The sequence below is a fragment of the Tursiops truncatus genome, chromosome 12, assembly GCF_011762595.2.
Source record: "Tursiops truncatus isolate mTurTru1 chromosome 12, mTurTru1.mat.Y, whole genome shotgun sequence".
Taxonomy (NCBI): Eukaryota; Metazoa; Chordata; class Mammalia; order Artiodactyla; family Delphinidae; genus Tursiops; species Tursiops truncatus.
The window spans coordinates 74948072-74970199 of NC_047045.1; the positions used below are offsets into that span (position 1 = coordinate 74948072).

Sequence of the window (22128 nt, forward strand, 5' to 3'; positions counted from 1 at the left end):
CTTTCTCAGCTCCTCCCCCGCGCCTGCACCGCCTACTTTCCTGCGGCGAGTGAAACCCGAGCGTTGGCGTGGGGAGCGCGGAAGGCGATGGCGGGGCATCCGGTGTCTCTCTCGGCACGGGACGTAGGGTTCGTGTCGCTTTCCTCGCCCGCTCCGCTCCTTTTCCTCCTCCCCACTTTTGCGGAGAGCTGGGCCTCGTCGGGAACCTGTGGGTACCAGCGGGGAAGCAGCGGCGGGCCGGAGGCGCCTGCTCCCCGCCGCCAGCGAGGTCCATCCCGCTGTCCGGGCTCCGCTTCCCGGGGGCGGTGCCTCGGTTTCTAACGGCTCGCGGGGAGGCGAGGGCTAGGCGGCTCCTCTCCGGGCTCCAGGCTCGGATCGGCTTTGCAGCTTCTTCCTTACGCTGATTCGTGGCTTCTTCCCTGCCTACACGGGAACGGATTGCGAACCACGACTGAAAATCTCCGCTTACCCCCACCTCTCTCTACAATGGTGGTTCAGGGGTTTTGATAGTCTTCTATTAATGTGAATCAGTTAACGTGTCTTTCAAGTGGTTCGATACGGTTATTTTTTTGGTTTTGGTTTTTTTTTTAAACTTAACGCATGACTGTCTTGAAAGTGTATGCCTCCTTTCAGAGTGTTGCAGCGCGTGGCTTTAATCATATTTTAATTGATAAACCTACTTTGGGGGGGTTAAAGTTGTCTGCAAAAGTTAGGGATCTGAGATCTATCGAGAAATGTGTTTCTTCCTATTGCTGACCAGATTAATTTATAATCCCACTATAACAAGTGCCTGTACCTTCTTGCGTTTTAGGCGTCATGTTATAGATTCTATAAAATTATATCTCTCTGTATAAATTGAGAGGCCCAATTTATATTTGAAATATGTCCTTACTGCGAAAGATGGCAAAACACAAGAGCACTTGGAAGAAATTGACTGTACCGGCAGTAGATTGAGGCCAGAGAGGCCAATGTCCCAGAATTTAAGCATGTGCTCACCTTCAGGCAAATATAGGGAGTGTCTGCGTCCTTAAATTTTGAGTCCTAGGCATCTCTGCTCTCACCCAAGTCCTAGACCTGAGACCTTACCCTTAGAGATGGAAGCCTCTGAGGAAATTTACTAGCTGGAAAAATAGACTAATTTTCCAGTTAAGTAAAATCTCAAAGGACTGGCACTTCTTTTCGTGTCTGCTGCCTTGGAAAATTCAAGTGTCAATTGATTGAATATTCTTTCTCTTCTCCCAAGGAATTAGTAGTAATTGTTAAAAGTTAAATTCTGATCAGAGCAGTTACTATGCATATTAAAACCTACTCACTGTAAAACACCACAGAATCAGAAAGCACTTTTCCTATTTTCTTGCTATTTTTTTGAGTTTTATGGTTAACATTTGAGGAAGCCTCTTGAAAAAATACTCAGGGTATATAACCCTATTTTTAAAAATTGCAGTAAGGTCTTTGAGTTTTTAGTAGTGTGATGATCCCACATTAAAGCTAGAATAGGAGATTTGGGCAGAAGTATTCCAACTTTCTTCATTTTTACTTTGTCTCTGGTGATCTGAAGATATACATGAACTGATCAGTTAAGTTTTGTGCTTTCTATCTAAAAACTGCACAGTACTAAAGTCTTTTTTCTAACCGAATCATGTATGTCCTTAAACTAAACATACAGTGATAATCTGTAACCCTTGATTTTTGCATGTCTAAAGTCAAGAGTATCTTTAATTTTTGATTCAGGTATACTCAAGTTTTGTTCCTCTCCAGGTTTCTTCATTCTTTGACACTTTTTGAAAATCTCTAATTTTCTGGTTGGGAGAGCAAGAGGGTAATCTGCCTTAATTTTGTTTAGGGGCAGAGAGGATGGAAGGAGTTATTAGGCAGGTAAAGAAGGCAGCAAGAAAAACCTTAGAAAAGAATTAAGTTGGCTAAGAGTATAGACAAAGAAGCAGGTTCATAAATATTTTTCATTATATTTTTCTAGCACAGTAAAGTCTTTCAGGCAGTTTTCCATCCATTGCCTCATTCATCTTTCTAAGTAGAAGTCGCTTAGTAAGTAATAGACCGAGGAGGAAAGCCTGTTTGATTTTTAGGATAACTCTTTTTCTGTCCTATCCCATTGTTAAACTGGTTTCCGATTAAGGAAAATAAAAGGAATACAATGAGAAAGATAAGAAAGATTAAGTGGACTCCAGGGTAGAGCCTGGAATTTGAGGCACAAAGAGTGCTTAGCTTTTACGATATACCAGAGAGGTTTTCAGATTTTCCTGTGTTACTGTAGGAGTTGGGCAATGCTGGTTTACTTTACAGGGCTTGTATGAGAAGGAATTTGAATTTAAATGAGGTGTTCCAGAAACTGAAAGATGACCAGCCTTCTAATGTTAATGCTACTAAGTAATATACTGTGTATATGACTCTTTTCTAGGTCATTTGCATATCTTACAGTTAAAGACAGATTACCACAGATCTTAACCAAGGCTATTGATACATTGCATCGACATAAAAGTGAATTTTTCGAGAAACATGGAGAGGTAAGAATTGTGTTTTAACATTAATTCTTTTTTGGTTAACTCTAACAGAAACACAATAAACAGTTTTCCCTCTGTGGTAATGGTCATTCCACCTGGAGATAAATTCATATGGTGAAACTTAAAAAAATAAAGGCAGGCTAGATAAGGCAACATAATGTTGATATGAGATCTGTGTTGTTCTTTGATTTTTCAACTTAAGAATTTTAATTTTAATTTTAAGAATTTAAATGTTTATAATAGTTTTTGAAAGACATAAAATGTAGTTTTGAAATGTATTAGTTTTTTCCTTCTTAAATTTAGATACATAAAAATTTGCTACCCTAGAGGAATTATGGATATATGTGTGTACATATATACTTATATTTGTAGATGAAATACTTATATATAAATTAATTACATGTAAACTATTCATATATGTGTGTGTGTGTGTGTGTGTGTGTGTATTTTTTTCCCCCCTGTATTTCTGCAGAAAGGCCTGGAAGCTGAAAAGAAAGCAATTTCTCTTCTTTCTAAATTACGGAATGAATTGCAAACAGATAAACCAATTGTTCCTTTGGTTGAGAAGTTTGTTGATACTGACCTATGGAATCAGTACCTAGAATATCAACAGAGCCTTTTAAATGAAAGTGATGGAAAACCAAGGTGGTTTCTCTCACCGTGGTTGTTTGTAGAATGCTACATGTATCGAAGAATTCATGAAGCCATTATCCAAAGGTAAGTATATAGCCATCAAATAACAAATGTTTTAGATAATTTGTGCTTTTTTAAAAATTATAAAATGGTAAGTTTTAAAATAAAAACTAGTAGAAGCCTGTATTCAGTTCAACAGATATTAATGGCACTATTGGAAATTTCTGCCAATGTTATTGCTCTAATACATTCTTGGCAATTAAAATCCACTTGCCCAGAAGAGACCTAAGATTGAATATCTGAATAGGATATTCAGATATAAAAATCCTTATAAAAACTTACTTATTTGTAGAGTAAAACAAAATGTACTTATTGAGCAGAAAATGTTAATTTGAAATAATTATTTATATGAAAAATCAAGACAGGACAAAGTAAGCATATGTTTTGTTTATAAAAATAGATAATATGTCAGAATTATTTGGTGAAAAGAGTCACTATATTGTTTTATGCACTATCTTAATAATTTTTAGCTCTTTATTTAACAGCTAGATTAGAAAAAAATAATTTTTTTAAATTAATTAATTTTTTTTTTGTCCGCGTCGGGTCTTAGTTGCGGCACATAGGATCTTCGTTGTGGCGCGCAGACTTCTCTCCAGTTGTGGCGTGCGGGTTTTCTCTTCTCTAGTTGTGGCGCACAGGCTCCAGAGTGGGTGAGATTAGTAGTTGGGGCACACGGGCTTAGTTGCCCCACTGCATGTGGGATCTTAGTTCCCTGACCAGGGATCGAACCTGCATCCCCTGCACTGGAAGGTGAATTCTTTACCACTGGACCACCAGGGAAGTCCCCCAAATAATTTTTTATAGGTTTGTTTATACTAATTTAATTTTTCCTAGGAAAATTCTGACAGAGAACTGACCTGTAGAGCAGAAGAAAGTGTAATATGGATCATTCTTTTAGCTCACAGGTTACAGAAATACAGGTTTGCTGAATAAGAGGAATCCTTTGGTATCTGTTCCTAAACATAGCATAGGATAATTGTAAACAATCGATTAAACCAGCACTACTATTAAAATAAAAAGATGACTTTGGGGCTTCCCTGGTGGTGCAGTGGTTGAGAGTCCGCCTGCTGATGCAGGGGACACGGGTTCGTGCCCCACTCTGGGAAGATCCCACATGACACGGAGTGGCTAGGCCCGTGAGCCGTGGCCGCTGAGCCTGCGCGTCTGGAGCCTGTGCTCCGCAACGGGAGAGGTTGTGGCGGTGGGAGGCCCACATACCACAAAAAAAAAAAAAAAAAAAGATGACTTTGGGGAACATGCGTAAATTTGAGTCTATTCACTATTTTTTTTCTGTCTTCATCTTTATAAATTATTTTATCATCTTTATAAATTATTTTAAAGTCAAAAGTTCTTGTATTTGCTGAATAAGTATGTTTTAGGTCTTGTGCTTTAAAAGCAGAATATAATGTTAAAAAGATAGCACATTTTCTGGCTGACAGATCCAAGCAAAAGACTATAGCAAACACTAGGCACTGTCATATATTGAACACCAGCTCCGTTCTAGTTACTTTGCAGCCCAGTGAAGTATAGGTATTATGATTTCCATTTTACAGTGGAGGAAACTGAGGCTCAAAGAGATTAGTAACTTGCCCAGGGCTGCATGGTAGAGCCAGTATTTGAGCCTGGTCTGTGTAAATTGGATTAGAGCCCTCAAACAAGTAGTACATTTGGATATCTTTCCGGGACTAAGGTTAGTCTGACGTTCTGGGTGATGGTTTCATAACTTTGGGAAATATCCATGGTATTAGACAAGGCTGCTGAAGTGCTGAAATGCTGAGTGGCACCCTGAACAGGCTTAGTGGAGTTTGGAAGTTAGAAAGGTAAAAGGAATGCTGTTTCTGAGTTTGATTTTAGAGGCAGATCGGGTTCAGAGAATGAAAACTCTAAGGCAGGAGCTTACAAACCTGGCTGCACATTTGTCACCCAGTCGGGGAAAAGTTTTTTGTTTTGTTTTTAAACATACAGATTTGGAAGTTGTTACATTAAATCCTGATGATTTAATTTGTCTGTGGTGGGGCCTGCATATCAGTTTTTCTTTCCAGGCCCCAGGGAGACCCTGCCCAGCCTGTGCTGCTCAACCCATTGGTCCAAGAATAGCTTGATAAAAGGGGTAGAGGCAAAATTCAGCTTTAAGTTCCAGGAATGAGAGTGTTAGTCAGCCATGGGTGTGGAGCTCTCCTAAGGTGGTTTCCGTGGCAGATACTTGAAGGTCCGGGGATTTGTCTGATACTGTACCATACTCAGGTGTCAGGTCGGTGTAAAGAAAGGCTGTCCTACAGCAGAACTAGCACTGAAGTAGTTTGTTTTAATTGAAGTACAGTGATTTGCAATATTGTGTTAGTTTCAGGTGTACAGCAAAGTGATTCAGATAAATATATATGTGTGTGTATATATATTTTAGATTATTTTCCATTATAGGTTATTACAAGATATTGAATATAGTTCTTCGGGCTATGTAGTAAATCCTTGTTGCTTATCTATTTTATGTATAGTAGTTTGTATCTGTTAATCCCATACTCCTAATTTATCACTACCCCGAGGTAGTTTTTAAGTGTCCAATTTGTTAGGGCTCTTATAGGAAGAATTCCTATCCTGTGTCAGTGACGCCTCCAGAGTGACCAAAGAATGCTCTTCCTAACTTTTGCAGGATCCCAAAGCACACATTAGCTGTAAGATATGTTTCTGTTGATTTTGCCCCTTACGCTGAAACATACTTCTAATTTTCTTTGTCAAGATGTATATTTTGTTTTTTTTTAGAGTTAAATGGTTGAAAATCTGCAAATCTAAATTAAGATTCAAAGTCTTAGCCATATGTAAAATTTAAATATATTAAGTAAATATACTTCAGATATTGAAAGATGAAAGTACAGAGAAAATGGCAGACATTTTTAAGCTTTTATTGAAGTGTGATATACATGCAGAACAGCGCACATGTCTTAAGTGTTCAGTAGTCTTTACCAGAACATGCTGTGTCCCCAGTGCCTGGATCAAGAGGCAGAATTTAGGCCCCTTTGGATCCACTTCTAGTCACCACCATCACTGCTCCTTAAGGGTAACCACTATCCTGACCTGCATTAGTTTTGCCTGTTTTTAAACTTCATTTAAATGAAATTTTATGGAAGTAGTTCTGTGTCTGGTTTCTTTTACTTAGCATTACATTGGTGAGACTCATCCATACTGTTGCGTATAATTGTAAACCATTAGTTTTCATTGCTGTATAGCATTGCTTGATACGAATACATGACAATCTGTTGACCTGTTCTATTGTTGATGGATATTTGAGTAGTTTCCAGTTTGGGGCTATTATGAAGAGTGCTGCTACAAATACTCGAACACATATTCTTGGTGAACATACGTGTGTGTTTCTGTTGCGTATATACCTAGGAGAGAACCCCTGGGTCCTTGTGTACACATATACAGCTATAGTAGATTCTAAAATAGCAAACGTTTTAAAATCTGAAATCATTTATAGCTATGTGAGTTTGCTCTCTTAAATATAAGGAACAAGTCTCATTCTTAACATGAGGTGTGACTTTAAATTAATGAAGGATTTGTTAATAAAGCACTAGAACAAGGGTCCACAAACTTTTTATGTGAAGGGCCAGATAGCCAACCTTTTAGGCTTTGGAAGACACATGGTCTTTGTTGCAGCTCCTCAGCTCTAGCGGTGCCGAAGCAGCCATTGGCAGTATGTAAATGAGCATATGGCTGGGTTCCCATAGAACATCAGTTATAGACCCTGAAATTTGAATTTCATGTGTCACAAAATCTTCTTTTTTAATTTTTTTCAACTCTTCAGGAATGTGCAAACCGTTCTGAGCTTGCAGATCATACAGACCAGGTGGTGGGCCAGAGGGAGTCTGCAAGCTGCAGTCTGCTGACCCCTGCAGTTGAACCCACGCACCCAAATAATTTTTGTCCTTTTAAGTCACCTCGAGACACTGATTCACTTCAGCAATGCTGCCATTGCTAAAAACGTCTTTTAATTCTTTGGAACTTCTTTCAGAGCCAGTTTACAAACCTCAAAAAAAGATTAGTCTCATTATTTTTTAGTCACTCCTCATTTTTGATCAAAAATATTTTATTCCATTTGATTTACTTGCCTCATTCTACTGAAATTGCTCTGAGTGACTTTTGGCTGTTTCCAAAAACAAATTAAACTCCAAAGGATGAAGGTATACTGTCACTGATAGGACCTTTAATAATGTGCCACAGGTTCTGAAGAAAATCCCCAGAGAGGAATTCCAAAAGTGCTTTGAGCAATGGCAACATTCTTGGACTAAGGGTGTAGCTTCCCAAGGTGACTGACTGAGAAGGGAGGCAGCCATCATTTGGATGTGTAAATTCTGGTACGTTTTTGGTTTTGATTTTAATCAATCCCATTGCATCAGCCATACTGCCTTTTTACCCTAAGGTAGAAGACCCATGGAAAAAGTAGCTAATTTTGAAGAACAGATGATCTGAATGTTGTTGACGTTTGATTCGGTAAAGTCTTTTATGTTAGTATTTCTGTCTTCTGAGTTGTGTTTTTCTTAGGCCGGTATTAATATTATTTGATCTCTCATTGGACAACATGAAGATGTCGCCATGGCACATACATCGCCATTGGTCAAAGTCAACTTGGGAGTAAAAGTTGCGAAAAAATTAAGAATCTACACATAAATGATCAAAATTTGTCATTATAATAAAATTTACATTAATACTGTCTGATCTATCTCAAGTAGTCATTGGGTTCCCATAATCTGTATTTGACTCTATTAGTAATCACTACATTGTATTCAGCTATTCTGTTTATATGTTTGTCACTTGGAACCTGGCCACCCTGAGCACCCAAAAGAATGTTTGTTGAACTAAAGCAATTGTCTTGAAATTTTGTTTCTTTTTCTCCTTTTGCCCTGAAAACCCACTGGGTAAGTAATTATAGATACAGTCCCTATAATTATTTAATGCTTCCGGTAAAATATTTGATTAAGGAACATTTGACAATTAGTTAAAATGAGTGTGGGGATTTACTTTTGCATAATTTGTTTAATTTGATTTATTTTGTGTAACTTGATTATTATTTTTGTGTAACTTGATCTATGTTATACCTAGTAAAGATTACCAGTGAGTTTTTAGATGGGCTGCTACTATTCTCTTTCCTTTAATAAACTGCAATTACCCAAATATTAAAAAAAAAGGTAGTTATATAAATGTTCACTTATGCTTTTTTCCTACTTTAGTCCACCAATCGACGACTTTGATATATTTAAAGAATTAAAAGACCAAAATTTCTTTGAGTCTCAGGAATCTATCATTGCTTTATGTACTCACCTGCAAGAGTTGATGAAAACTATTGAAGACCTAGATGAAAATCAGCTGAAAAATGAGTTTTTTAAAGTTCTTCAGGTAAATATAATAATTAATCTCCTGAGTTTATTTAAATAGTTGAAAAATAAACTGGTACACGTTTAACAGCAAAGCATGTTTACATATTGTCATTTAAGTTATCAGTGATCATTTTTTATCACTTTAATAATTATCTGTTCGAGAGATGAAAACCCATTTAATCTCTGAAAAGGGGTTTTGAAGTTTCTTCTCCCCCCACTGGAGGTTTTAGCGGCACAGGAGTCATCTGGCTTCATAGCTCTGTCATTCTTGAGAGATACTGAGGTCCACAGTCATCTGATCGGCCCAGCCTGACTTGGCTTTGAATGTTGGCCGAGTCACTTACTTGTGTTTGGACCTGAAGCAAGGTACTTGATGTTTCTGAGCTTCAGTTTCCTCATCGGTTAACTGAGGGTGGTACTATGTGCCTCGCAATTTGACCTGAGAATTAAACTAGCTTCGTTCCTGTAAGTGTTGGGCACAGAGTGGAGCACAGCTGTTGTGCAGTTGTCATCAGCAGGTGGAAACAATCGGGTGGCCCATGGCCTATTTCATATGCTTTTATTACATGTCTTCATCTATCTTGTCTTAAGTTTAGTTTTGAATTCTCATTCAGAACATCCTAAAATTTAAAATATATCATTATAATCAGAACTATTTGAGAGTATGTGGTTTTACACAGCAGTTTCCCCAGCCCTTATTTCCCGAAAGACGTTCGAAACATTTCCATAAAGAGATGTTTGAAAGTGCTCGGAAGAGACATAAAGCGGGGAAGGGGGACCTGGAGTGGTGGGGGAGGGGTGCGGAGCTGCAGTTTTAAGCCTGGCCCCCAGGGAAGGGCCTGCTAAGGAGGGAGGCGGGCCCCGAGGCAGGTGAAGGAGGGGGTCCCCTCACGTCTGGGTGGAGCTTCCTGCGGAGCCCTGAGCGGGGAGCCTGCCAGGTGTGTGGGAGACCCTGCCGGGGAGGCCTCAGGGAATGGGGAGCAGAGGTGAGAGGGCCTGCGGGCCGCGGCTGCACAGAAGCCAGGCTGCCTCCGGAGCAAAGGCGAGGACTTTGGTTTTTACTCACAGTGAAGTGGGAAGCTGTTAGAGGGTTTTGCTAAGAAGAGTAACTTTTTAAAAAAAATAAATTTATTTATTTTATTTACTTCTGGCTGCGTTGGGTCTTCCTTGCTGCGATTGGGCTTTCTCCAGTTGCAGCGAGCAGGGGCTACTCTTCGTTGCGGTGCGCGGGCTTCTCACCGCGGTGGCTTCTCTTGTTGCGGAGAACGGGCTCTAGTGCTCTAGTTCTCAGAAGATCAATTTAATAAATTCTAGTGCAACTCTTAGCTGCAGCACGCGGCCGCTAGAGCGCAGGCTCGGTAGTTGTGGCACGCAGACTTCAGTAGTTGTGGCTCGCGGGCTTTAGAGCGCAGGCTCAGTAGTTGTGGCGCACGGGCTTAATTGCTGCGCAGCATGTGGGATCTTCCCAGACCAGGGCTCGAACCCGTGTCCCTGCATTGTCAGGTGGATGGATTCTCAACCACTGCACCACCAGGGAAGCCCAGAGGAGTAACATTAAATGACTTTTTTCAAGGATTACTTCCGAGGACAGACCGAAGGCACAAGGGTGGGAATGGGGAGATTTGTTACTACAGTGACTCAGGTGAGGGCAGACTGGACCAAGTTGGTAGCATCAGAGATGGTAAATGTCACCAGATTCTGGATGTACCTTGAAAGTAGAGGCTACCGAATGTGCTGTTAGTTGTGGGATGTGATAAAGTCCTGATGAAACTTGGAGGGCGAGCAGAGTAAGCTGAATGATGAAGCAGGAAAGGCATATTTTGAGTTTGGAAGAAAAGTGGTCATGGTTCTGTTAACTAATAAACCGGAGTATTATTTCCCCCTCTCACTATTATACTTAGCTTAGAATTAGAAAAGAAAAGAAAAAACAAATCAGCATGTCACTCGCTGCCCCTAGCCAGCCCATTCTTTTGGGAAATCATCTTCTTTGAATATGTTCTTTGTCCCGTAAGTATAATAAACTGTGAAGAAGAAAGCATACTGATCTATCTTCTGTCATGTAGTTCAGCCAGCTACCCCAGACTGCCCCTCTTCTCCCACGTAAAGGAAGCCAAAGTTGTCCCCATTAGTGCTCACAATGACCAGCAGGTTACCTCCCTACAGGAAGCCTGAAGGTGTCTTAGTTTCTAGGGAATTATTGATGCTTTTAAAAGCCACAGCACTCCACCGCTGTTCACACAAATATTTCAGTGTCAACTTCATCAAACACTGTTCTAGATGCCGGGCATGTGGTGGTGAGGAAAACAGACTAGTCCTTGTTGCCATTGAACTTGTAATCCTGAAGGAATATAAATGAATAATGGCACAAATAAATACAGAGTTACACACTGGAAGATGATCCGAAGGAAATGCGCCGTAGGCCAACAGAGACCCTGACCTCAGCTGGAGAGTGCCGTCGTGTGTGCCGTTGTATGTTTCTTCATCAAATTTGGACGCTTGAGTTATCTTTCTTTTTAAAATAATATCCTTGGTTGGAACATGCACTTTCCTCTTATTTTGAATCACAGAATACTAGAGCCTGTTTGGGCTAACATTTATTGAATACTTCTGTATGCCAGCTTTTGGGTACATTACTTACATGCATTATGTCAAATACTCAGAATGACTCTACGAGCTAAGTGCTATTGTTATCTCATTTTTCAGTTGTGGAATTTGAGCCTTAGAGCTTAATTTACCAGTGGTTGTTTATTGGAGATGCTAGGATTTGAACCCAGGTCTGTCTGATTCTAGAGCCTACAGTTCTAAACGTGTAATTTTAGTTAGAGCTTAAAAAAATGGGGCTGCATACCATTTTCTACAAAATAAACTTGAGTATTTCAAAGTAGAATAATAGATTATTAGAGTTGGAAGAATCTTTGGTTATCACCGTGTTCAATTTCTTTATTTTACAAGTGAGAGAACTAAATCCCAGAAAAGTTGCCAGGTCCTAAGGATGGGGGAATTTTTATTTTCTCTTGACTCTGGATTATAAAGTAAACTTTGTAGCCTCATTTTTACAGCAGCTGATCATGTTCTAATAATATCTGCAAGATGCAAAAACTTCCACTCTGATTAAACGATGTGAGTGCTAAAGTCATTCAAACTGGTTTTTTTCTTGAGTTCATTGCATACTGGCTAAAGTTTCATTGTTTTACCTTTTTTATACAGTATACTTAGAGAAAATGTAGATTGGGTGGACATTTTATACTAAGAATTTTATGAATACTTTTAGCAACCCCACCTCCCATTACATCCTACGTAATAGAGTTTTTGTTGGTTATTCAAAAGAAGGGTAAATGATTTGTGCTTTTTCTTTTTCAGATTTCACTGTGGGGAAATAAGTGTGATCTGTCTCTATCAGGTGGGAAAACTGTTTCTCAGAAGATCAATTTAATAAATTCTTTGGAAGACCTAAAACCTTTCATTTTAGTGAATGACATGGAACATCTTTGGTCATTGCTTAGCAATTGCAAAAAAAAAAGAGGAAAAGCAGCTATTACTCGAGTGGATATTGTTCTGGATAATTCTGGGTTTGAACTTGTTACAGATTTAGTATTAGCTGACTTACTGTTGTCCTCTAAACTGGCTACTGAGATCCATTTTTATGGGAAAACGATTCCATGGTTTGTTTCTGATACTACTCTACATGATTTTAACTGGATAATCAAACAACTAAAACATTCTAATCATAAGTGGGTGTCCAAATGTGGGGTTGACTGGGAAAACCATATTAAAACGGGCAGATGGGTTTACCTCGATCACATGTTTTGGACTCTGCCTCATGAATTCAGTGCAATGCCTCAAGTCGCTCCTGACTTATATGCTACACTACAAAAGGCACATCTAATTTTATTTAAGGGTGATTTGAATTACAGGAAGTTGACGGGGGACAGAAGATGGGAATTTACCGTTCCATTTCATGAGGCTTTGAATGGCTTCCACCCTGCACCTGTCTGCAGTATAAGAACATTAAAAGCTGAAGTTCAGGTTGGTCTGCAGCCTGGGCAAGGTGAACAACTCACAGCTTCTGTGCCCAACTGGTTGACCATTGGGAAATATGGAATATTTCAGTTTGATGGTCCGCTTTGACTTGCTGTAGGAACTCTCAGTTGGGTAGGAAGATCTGACAGTCACTCTTCATCCCCAGAAAAGCTCTGGGAAGGTGGGCTTCTCAGTGCTCTTTGACACACACACACTGATGCTTTCTCCTTTGAACGTTTTGCCCCGCTACATTGTTTTGGGGATAGGTGGATTACACTGGTTACAGATAGTTACATTTATGTTGGAATTTTAGTAACTTATTTCAAGTTAAATGCATCATTTCAAATGGTTTTAATGAGCTTATTTTCAATTGGGCAGACATATAAGTGAATTCTGCTTTAAAAGTTAACATTTTAAAAAATACTGTGCTGCATGGTATTTAATATTCTAGGAGGCATGGAATTTTACTCAACTTGATTTTGGGCTCTAGAGATAAGGGCTCAGTGAAGATATAATATATTTACATGTTAAATATGCTTTGTAAAGAGAGGCATTTCTTAACAACTGTGATATCTGAACACACGAAAGTAAAACTTACCTCATAAGTTAATTCTTAGTTTTGTTCTCCTTGAATTTTATTTCATTTCAAAAACCTGTATTATTTGCACGCATTTGTATTTTGATTGACCTGTAGAATGGATGGTAGGAAACACAAAATTGAACAGAATGAAACAAATAGTACTCGAAGAAATGTAATATCTTTTACAGTAATTCTATTTGTGATGTCCATAATCAACTGAAGTATATTATTTTAACACATACATGTTTTAAATGAATGGGATTGCCCTACAGTTTAAAAAAAATGCTTTAGGTAGGAAAGATTCTTCTGCATTGACTTTGTACTACCAACGAGTTAATTCACCTTTTATAATCTTACACATTTATTGGTGATCACAGCTATTAAAGACTAAGTTTCAGGTCAGTTTGTTTTGAAACTGAAATTGGAAATAAACCTGGGAACGTTTTCTTGCACCAGAATAATAAAATGAATTGTAAATTGTACTGAAAATGTCACTGGTTTTATCTTCCAGTGGGGGAAGGTCAAGAAGGGAAGATTAAAAATGAGGTCTTTATGACGAAGAAACTCATAATGTATATTATAGATGTTGTCCAAGCAGTTGTTAAATTATGTCACTTAAATGAAGTGATAGTCTGTGCCCTTGCTAAGTGCTTAAAATTGTTTTGGTAAAATGTTTATATAAAGCTGCACATTTTGGATTTACTCATTTCCTCATCTACATGTGTTCCTGTTTTAAACATTGTTACTAAAATACTGAGCACGTGAGAATTACTTGTAGACACTTGCCATAAACTAGAAGACAATTGTACATTTGTATTGACTTCATAGCCACAGCAGGAGCTATGGTATAATACTTTTTTCCAAATCATGGGATTTTGTTTCTATGTTCATGTTTTATTAAGAACATGAGATTATGAGGAAGTAGTTCACCCTCTCCTACAAGAAAGAGAGCAAGGAAGCAAACTAGAGCCAGCAAGAAGTTGGCACCATGGGAGAGGAAGTCAAGGCGGCACTTTTAAAAATGCTTATTTAGCAGGAGGGAGGGGCCTCTTGGAGTTTCACCAGTTGATTTTTTTTTTTTAATAATTTTTATTTTTTATCTATTTATTTTTGGCTGCTTTTGGGTCTTCGTTGCTGCACGTGGGCTTTCTCTAGTTGCGGCGAGCGGAGGCTACTCTTCCTTGTGGTGCGCGGGCTTCTCATTGTGGTGGCTTCTCTTGTTGTGGAGCACGGGCTCTAGGCATGCAGGCTCAGTAGTTGTGGCTCGCGGGCTCAGTAGTTGTGGCTTGGGGACTCTAGAGCGCAGGCTCAGTAGTTGTGGCACACAGGGTTAGTTGCTCCGTGGCATGTAGGATCCTCCCAGACCAGGGCTCGAACCCATGTCCCCTGCATTGTCAGGTGGATTCTCAACCACTGCGCCACGAGGGAAGCCCTTAACCAGCATTCCTGAGATAAAATTCACACACAGTTCATCCATTTAAAGTGTACAGTATTTTAGTACAGTATGTTCACAGAGCTGTGCCCCCATGACCACAGTCTAATTTCGGAAAGTTTTACATTCTCTAAAAGAAACGCTGCACCCGTTGGTAGTCACTCCCCAGCCCCCTCTCCTCAGCACTTGGCAACTAGTAATCTGTTTTCCGTCTGTCGATTTACCGCTTGTAAGATGTATCAGTACTTCATTCCTTTTTTTTTCCTGAATAATATTCCATTGTATGGATATACCATATATGGGTCTACCATATTTATCCATTCATGAATGAATGGACATTTGGTATGTTTCCACTTTTTGACTATTATGAATAATGCTGCCATGGACATTCATGTACACGTGATTGTATGTATGTGTGTTTTCAGTTCTCTTGGGTATGTACCTAGGTGTAACAGTGCTAGATCCTGTGGCAGTTACATTTAACATTTTGAGCGACTGCCAGACTCCCAAAGTGTTTGCAGTGTTCTACATTCCACATGAGGGCTCCAATTCTACATCCTTGTCAGCACTTGTTATTGTCTGTGATTTTCATTATAGCCATGCTACTGGGTGAGAAGCAGTATCTCACTGTGGTTTCAATTTGTATTTCCCTGGTGTTGAACATGTTTTCATGTGTTTATCGGTCATCTGTATATTTTTGGAGAAGTGTCTTCAATTCTTTTCTCCATTTAAAAATTAGATTATCTTTTGTCGTAAGAGTTTTAATTTTTAAAATTATGTTATTTTTGGCCATGTTGCCATTCGTCATGCAGGATCTTAGTTCCCCGACCAGGGATCAAGCCCTTGCCCCCTGTGGTGGAAGTGCAGGGTCTTAACCACTGGACAGCCAGGGAAGTCCCAAGAGTTTATGTTTACTTATTTTTTATTGTAAGAGTTCTTATATCTTTTGCATACAAGTCCCATCAGATATATAATTTGCAAATATTTTCTCCCATTCTATGGGGTGTCTTTTTGTTTGCAGCACAAAAGTTTTACGTTTTCACGAAGTCTTCTTTATATTTTTTGTTTCTCTTTTGTTGGAAAACACTGGTTTTTGAACTGCTTCTTAACATCACCTAAGGGCCTCTGAAATGAGGGCTGGAGACACCCAATGGACAGGGCTCTGCCTGTCGCCTTCTCCTGCTTCCCCACCTGTTTCTACCCCAGCAGGTTTGGCCTATATATTCTGTTTGGTGTAGGTACAGAGGAGCACGATGAGGGAAGCTGGGGCTCTGGAGTCAGCTGGGGGTGAAGTTTCCACTGAAGAGCTGAGGGATCTTGGGAAACTCCTAAAATAGCATCTTCAATTGTTTCAACTGCTAACAATACCATACTTGCTTAGGTATGAAGTAACTCCTGGGTAAAGCAGCCTATAAATTTCATGCAACCCTTTTTTAGCAAGACATAGATCCAGTATCTTAGGTATATTATGATGAAAATGTGGATGAAGGGCAGGTAAATAATTAGGTGGAGGATGGCGGTTTATACTCCATTGATTTATGTTACTTTTTGTGTTTTTTGTTTGTTTGTTTGTTTGCGGTACGCGGGCCTCTCACTGTTGTGGCCTCTCCCGTTGCGGAGCACAGGCTCCGGACTCAGTAGTTGTGGCTTGGGGACTCTAGAGCGCAGGCTCAGCAGCCATGGCTCATGGGCCCAGCCGCTCCGCGTCATGTGGGATCTTCCCGGACCGGGGCACGAACCCGTTTCCCCTGCATCGGCAGGCAGACTCTCAACCACTGCGCCACCAGGGAAGCTCTATGTTACTTTTTGATTAAACATGAAATGAACAAGATTTCTTGAGATGACCCAGCTTTTTTCTGTAATTTAAGGTGGCGTTTTGGTGTTTGATAAAATGCAGTAATGCTTTTGAACTTTTTAGTAGCCAGAACCCATGTTGTTCAACCTCAAGGTCATGTTTCTATAAAAGAAATTCCCACTGCAGAAGGCAATACCAACGTAATTCAAACCATTTTCTTAGATTTTAAGAAAACCATAGGGTGAATTGAAAACACAGTTCAGAGTTAGAATTATTAAAATTTCCTCTCCCACCCATTCTCCTAACAGCTCCCTCCGCCCAAGCCCTCACTGAGCCTTGTTCTGGAGCCTCTAACTCCACAAAACTTTCTCCCCTCTACTCTCCTGTTTCCCTGGACTGGGTGTGGGGAGTCAAGGAGACTCTGAACACTTCTACACATGCGTGTCTTACTACCATGATAAAGTGCTAATGCAGTGTCTGACATTTATGGTATGCGATAAATGATATCCTGACATTACAGAAAATGAATAAAGCAGAGGGAAAAAATGAGAAAAATAATAAGGATGTTATTCCATCACCTCCAATACTCCTGTTAAGATTTGGATGTATTTCTCCGTGCCTAGACATATTTTTTACATTTTTAAGACAAAAAACAAAAACCAGGTTTGTACTATTTAAATTAAAAAAAAATTTTGAAGTGGTTTTCCAGCTTCTGAAGTTTTATTTTGGTTAATTGGTTTTGTTGTTGTCATTTTACTTTTGTAATTTTTGTCTAGTTTGCTATAATTAGTTCCGGCTGGAGGGATGGAAGATTTTTTTTTCCCCTTGGATAACAGTATGACCTGGGACTTAATAATGATCTGGAACTCATAAATACTTGATTGCTAATGCCTGGTCTCCTGTTAACTCCGTGACCTAAGTCACATTCTCACAATTTTACTGGAAAAGGAGAAGTTATTTCTGGTCAACTTGAACTACATTCAATCGCAAACCCAGATTCCCCTAGGGAAACAGGCGTCACGCTGAAAGATATCAGCATTCTGGCATCCCCTAGCGGCCACTTGAGTATTCCATGAACACTGATTTTTTCCCTTCATTTGTAAACTACAGATACTGTTGGGAGTGGAGTTAGTATACTCTGAGCCATCCAATCAGAGGCCACTGTTCACCTGGTTCTCCTAGCTTCCTGCTTTTCTTTGGTGGGTCACATTTCCCCCTTTCAGTTTATTTAACATCCACCTCGCTCTCAGACCTTCCAGAATTTTGGAGAAAGGAAAACCAGTTCTTAGGGAAGACACTTCTAAAGTGTTGAATCCCATCAGTTGTACATTTCTTGGGGGCAGCCACTGACTTCTGTGTGTTTACTCCCCACACAATGTAGAGCACAGAGTAGGTGTTCAATGAATGACTGATTGGTAGGTGACAAATTCTAGCACCTGAAATAATTTTCTTAACCCCCTGATGTGATGCTATTTAAATTGAAGTCTGAAGGATGAAATGGGTCTACTTGAAAGTCTGATCAATTAGACCAGTTGGTGCTTGTTAAATGAATAAAGAAATACATGTTATATAATTGGGTGGTTTCCATAAATGTATACATCTTTGAATACTGCTTTATCCCTTCAGTATTACATTGTGCTCAGTTTCCCATTTGTTAATTCTTCAAAAATGTGACTTTTCATGGCTGCAAACATTTCATCGTATAGCTAGATCATGTTTTGTTTTGCTATGTAGATTGTTCAGAATCTTTGCTATTATAAAAGAAGCTGATATGAACATCTTCAGACAACTAGTACCCATTAAGCTTTGCAAGTCTTCAGTAACGGAGAATTATTTGAAGCCACCCAATTATTCTACTCCTAGAATAGTGCTTGTATTAGGCTTTTAGCCCCAAACTCTCAACATTGAGTAATTGCTTTATATGAGAAGGAAGGTCACTTTTTGCCTTACTTTAAAAAAAAATTCAGGGACTTGTCTGGCAGTCCAGTGGTTAAGACGCTGCACTGCCACTGCAGGGGGCACGGGTTCGATCCCTGGTCGGGGAACCAAGATTCCACTTGTTGCGCAGCCAAAAAGAAAAAAATAGTTCATAATATATGTCATGCTGATGACTTTCAGTCCTGCTTGAGTTCAATACAAAGTTTAGGCACAAGGGGGAGATCCCTTAGCACGGTAAAGTGGCTGGATTTTTCTTCTGTACTATTTAGAATGCCGATTGCAGCAAGAAAATCTGGCAGAGTGTAATATTAATTGTTGACTGCACACATTCTTGTGGTTTCAACTTTAAAATCATTATGCTGGAGCAAGGATTTGGTAAAACACAGTAAGGTCAATGACAACAAAACTGTGTCCTCATTCCTTTCTTGGCTGAAATTTTCTGTATACATATAATGTTTGTGACCCAATGTTACAGTGGTTTATCATAGAAGTATATCAAAATAGGTGAATTTGAAAATAAAATTCAGGAAAAGTGGAAAAAAGAAACAGAATTTTGTTAATAATGTAGAAAAGTCACCCAAGAAAAAACTTTGTAAGAAAATAAAAATAATTGCTTGTCACTTCACTTAAACTTTGCTTGAAGGAAAGAAGCAAAACGGTACTTGTTTCCTTATTTTGCTAATTGTAACACAGCAAGTTAATTTTTACCATGATTCAGAAAATTTAAAGGAACTAATATTCCAATTCTATCTTACATTTAGGGAGATACAAATTGGGCTTGGTATACCTCCAATGCAGAAATTCTGCAACTGGGGTCCAGGGGGTTCAGCAGATAGAATTGAGGTGGTCTGTAAGCTTGGGTGAGAAAAAATTTCGTCTTTATTTTCATTAATCTCTAATTGAAATATAGTATTTCCTTTAATATTGAATATGGGCCATAAACCTCAGCAATATTAGCAGTACCTGTACTTTCGTCAACTGCAAAAATCACAAGTCTTTTCATATTATATTACGGTTACTTCAACTATCTTGAATTATTGTTTCATCATTACATCAAAAATTTAGATGCTTTACCTGGAGAAGTTCATGGCACAAAAACAGTTAATACCTGCTCTTATTTTTCTCCTTTTCTTTCAGTTTTCTTTCTTTTTCACAGTTGGTGAAAGCCATGATTTGGTTTATTTATTTATTTATTTTTGCAGTACGCGGGCCTCTCACTGCTGCGGCCTCTCGCGTTGCGGAGCACGGGCTCCGGACACGCAGGCTCAGCGGCCATGGCTCACGGGTCCAGCCGCTCTGCGGCATGTGGGATCTTTCCGGACCGGGGCACGAACCCACATCCCCTGCATCAGCAGGCGGACTCTCAACCACTGCGCCACCAGGGAAGCCCTGGTTTATTTTTATGGTTTTGTTTTTTAGGTGAAGAAGAGCTACATCATACTGTATTTTTTCTTCCCATCTCAAACTTCAGTTAATATAATTCCTCTATTGTCTAGCTTGATTTCTTCCAGGGGTCCTTAAAAGAAGGAAAAGATTTCACATGTGCACATAGAATGAGTCATCCTTAATCTTACCACTACAAGGCTTTTTTGTGCGTGTGTGTTTGTGTTTTAAAATAAAAAGAGATGAAAAATCATTAGGAATGTTTTCCTATTTAGAACTCTTAAAATATTTTAAAGGTCTTAAAAATCAGAAATCAGAAAAAGCTGTTTAAAGTATAAAGCAAGAAGCAAAATTCAAAAAATTTCTTTTACATATATTCTTAATTTTTATAATAATTATGACAATCAGTGAATAGCAAGCACATTATAGATACATTATAACAGAATAGATACCATTATGGAGCACTATATTCCAGGCACAGTATTGAGTGCTTTACTCATAATGTGGCATGGTATCTTCATAAAATACCCGGAGGCAAATATTTTTATTCCATTATTCCTACAGGAGCACCAAGTCTCAGTGATTTCAAGTAACTGGGCACAAGGCCACTGAACTAGTCAATGGCAGAGACAAAATTTAAACTTTGAGGGCTTCCCTGGTGGCGCAGTGGTTGAGAGTCCGCCTGCCGATGCAGGGGACACGGGTTCGTGCCCCGGTCCGGGAAGATCCCACATGCCGCAGAGCGGCTGGGCCCGTGAGCCATGGCCGCTGAGCCTGCGCGTCTGGAGCCTGTGCTCCGCAACGGGAGAGGCCACAACTGTGAGAGGCCCGCGTACCGCAAAAAAAAAAAAAAAAAAAAAAAAATTTAAACTCTGATCTGTTGGACTCCAAAATTCAAGTTATGGCTTTTATTTGAAGTTACTATGCCTTTCCCATAATTTGTAGCCATTTACTTAAGTTCCTTTTAAATATGAGTAAATATACTTACTGTCAATGGAAATTTGAGCCATAAGATTATGTGGATGATCAAACACATTATGACTTATTAACATGTTGAAATCTCAGCAGAAGAAGAAATAAAGCTAAAGGTCAATTATATGTTTTAAAATAGTCATGTAGAATGGGAGTAGGTGGGAATGGGGATTGTTTTTCTGTATCATACATTTTGTATCGTTTGGGCACTTACGAACTCATGGAATTTTATAGTAGGCTGAACACCACACTGAGAAAGGAAATCTCTAAGAAGTTTGGTGTAGAGAGCTGAGCATCAGCAAATCCAGTAATGAAAAGAAAGCCTCTCATGTTTCAGGCCACCAACCAGCTGAAAACCAGTGGGTAGTTATTTTGAAGGGAAATTATTCTCGCGACCAGATGGAAGTGATTTAACAAGAATGAACTGGCTTATTTTTTCAACCGAAGGGATGATATAAAAGTTGTTTTGCTATCTTGGTGAAATCCAAAATCTGTTCAAATAAACTCTTCCAATGCTTGCCTGGTCTTTGATAGCATTACTGATAAGTTGTTTACAATTAAATGAAGCACAATTTTATATTAATCTCTAAGCTTATACCTTAATTCTATATTTCTGTTTCATTTCTCATTAGTTCCCAAATGGAATGTTATTTGAACTGCTGAAACCCTAATAATGATGATCTTACAGGAGACCCATCAGCTACCTTCCTTTATTGAGGGAGGTTCTTGTTCAGAGTTCTTGTTCAAGGAATCTGAACTCCAGTCCCAGTTATGTTACTAATTAATTATGTGATTTTTAGCTAGGCATTCTATTATTGTTACTTAATGTTTTGTAGATAAGCCATAAATTTGCTTTTAGCTCTATGATTTTATGATCCAATTGTGTTTTCTGCCATGCACCAAGACAGCATAATACTATTTACTCTTGCACAAACGTTGGCATTTTACCTTTGTGGAAAATTCTACTTCCTTCTTCCTACTTATTAATGTCATTTTTCTCTCCATAGAAAACTTTTGTTTCTATTAATCTCTGTTTAACCCATTGAAAGACTGGCTAGTTTCTATAAGACAAATCATGAGGATATAATTAAATATGTCAGTGAGAAGAACCAAAGAATACAATTTATTTTCAATTAAAAGAATTGATGAAAATATTGCACATTGTAGACTGTTGACACTATAGACAGAAATTCTTTATAGAATGGAGGAATATTTTATCACATTGAGAAGTCTGGCTTAGCAACAGGACTCCAAAGGTAGAAATTGAAGCTGAGACTGTTGAATGACAATACAAAAGTCATTTTCCCTTCTTTTTTCCTGGCATGGGCACCATCTGTTTGAACATCCTTCCCTATGTTGGTACCACTCCCTTTGCCAGTGATTGTGCTTAAAAAGGGGCTTATGGAAGGAGATATCCCTCTTCTTCT

The 22128-nt window shown here is 39.0% G+C and overlaps 1 protein-coding gene across 1 annotated transcript; it reads left to right on the forward strand.

Moving 5' to 3' along the window:
• The first annotated feature begins 3 nt into the window (after nt 1-3).
• Nucleotides 4-21219, forward strand: ARMT1 (acidic residue methyltransferase 1). The gene is made up of 5 exons (XM_004320568.4): nt 4-128; nt 2417-2522; nt 2992-3236; nt 8435-8600; nt 11942-21219. The coding sequence occupies exons 1-5, from the start codon at nt 88-90 to the stop codon at nt 12707-12709; spliced, it is 1326 nt and encodes a 441-aa protein (XP_004320616.3). The 5' UTR covers nt 4-87; the 3' UTR covers nt 12710-21219.
• Nucleotides 21220-22128: the final 909 nt, after the last annotated feature.

What these genes read in the sequence shown, in the direction of transcription:
- ARMT1 (XM_004320568.4), top strand. Translation starts at nt 88, where the DNA reads ATGGCGGGGCATCCGGTGTCTCTCTCGGCACGGGACGTAGG. An exon ending in TTTTCGAGAAACATGGAGAG is followed by an intron (nt 2,523 to 2,991) that starts GTAAGAATTGTG and finishes GTATTTCTGCAG; the next exon opens with AAAGGCCTGGAAGCTGAAAA. An exon ending in AGTTTTTTAAAGTTCTTCAG is followed by an intron (nt 8,601 to 11,941) that starts GTAAATATAATA and finishes TTTCTTTTTCAG; the next exon opens with ATTTCACTGTGGGGAAATAA.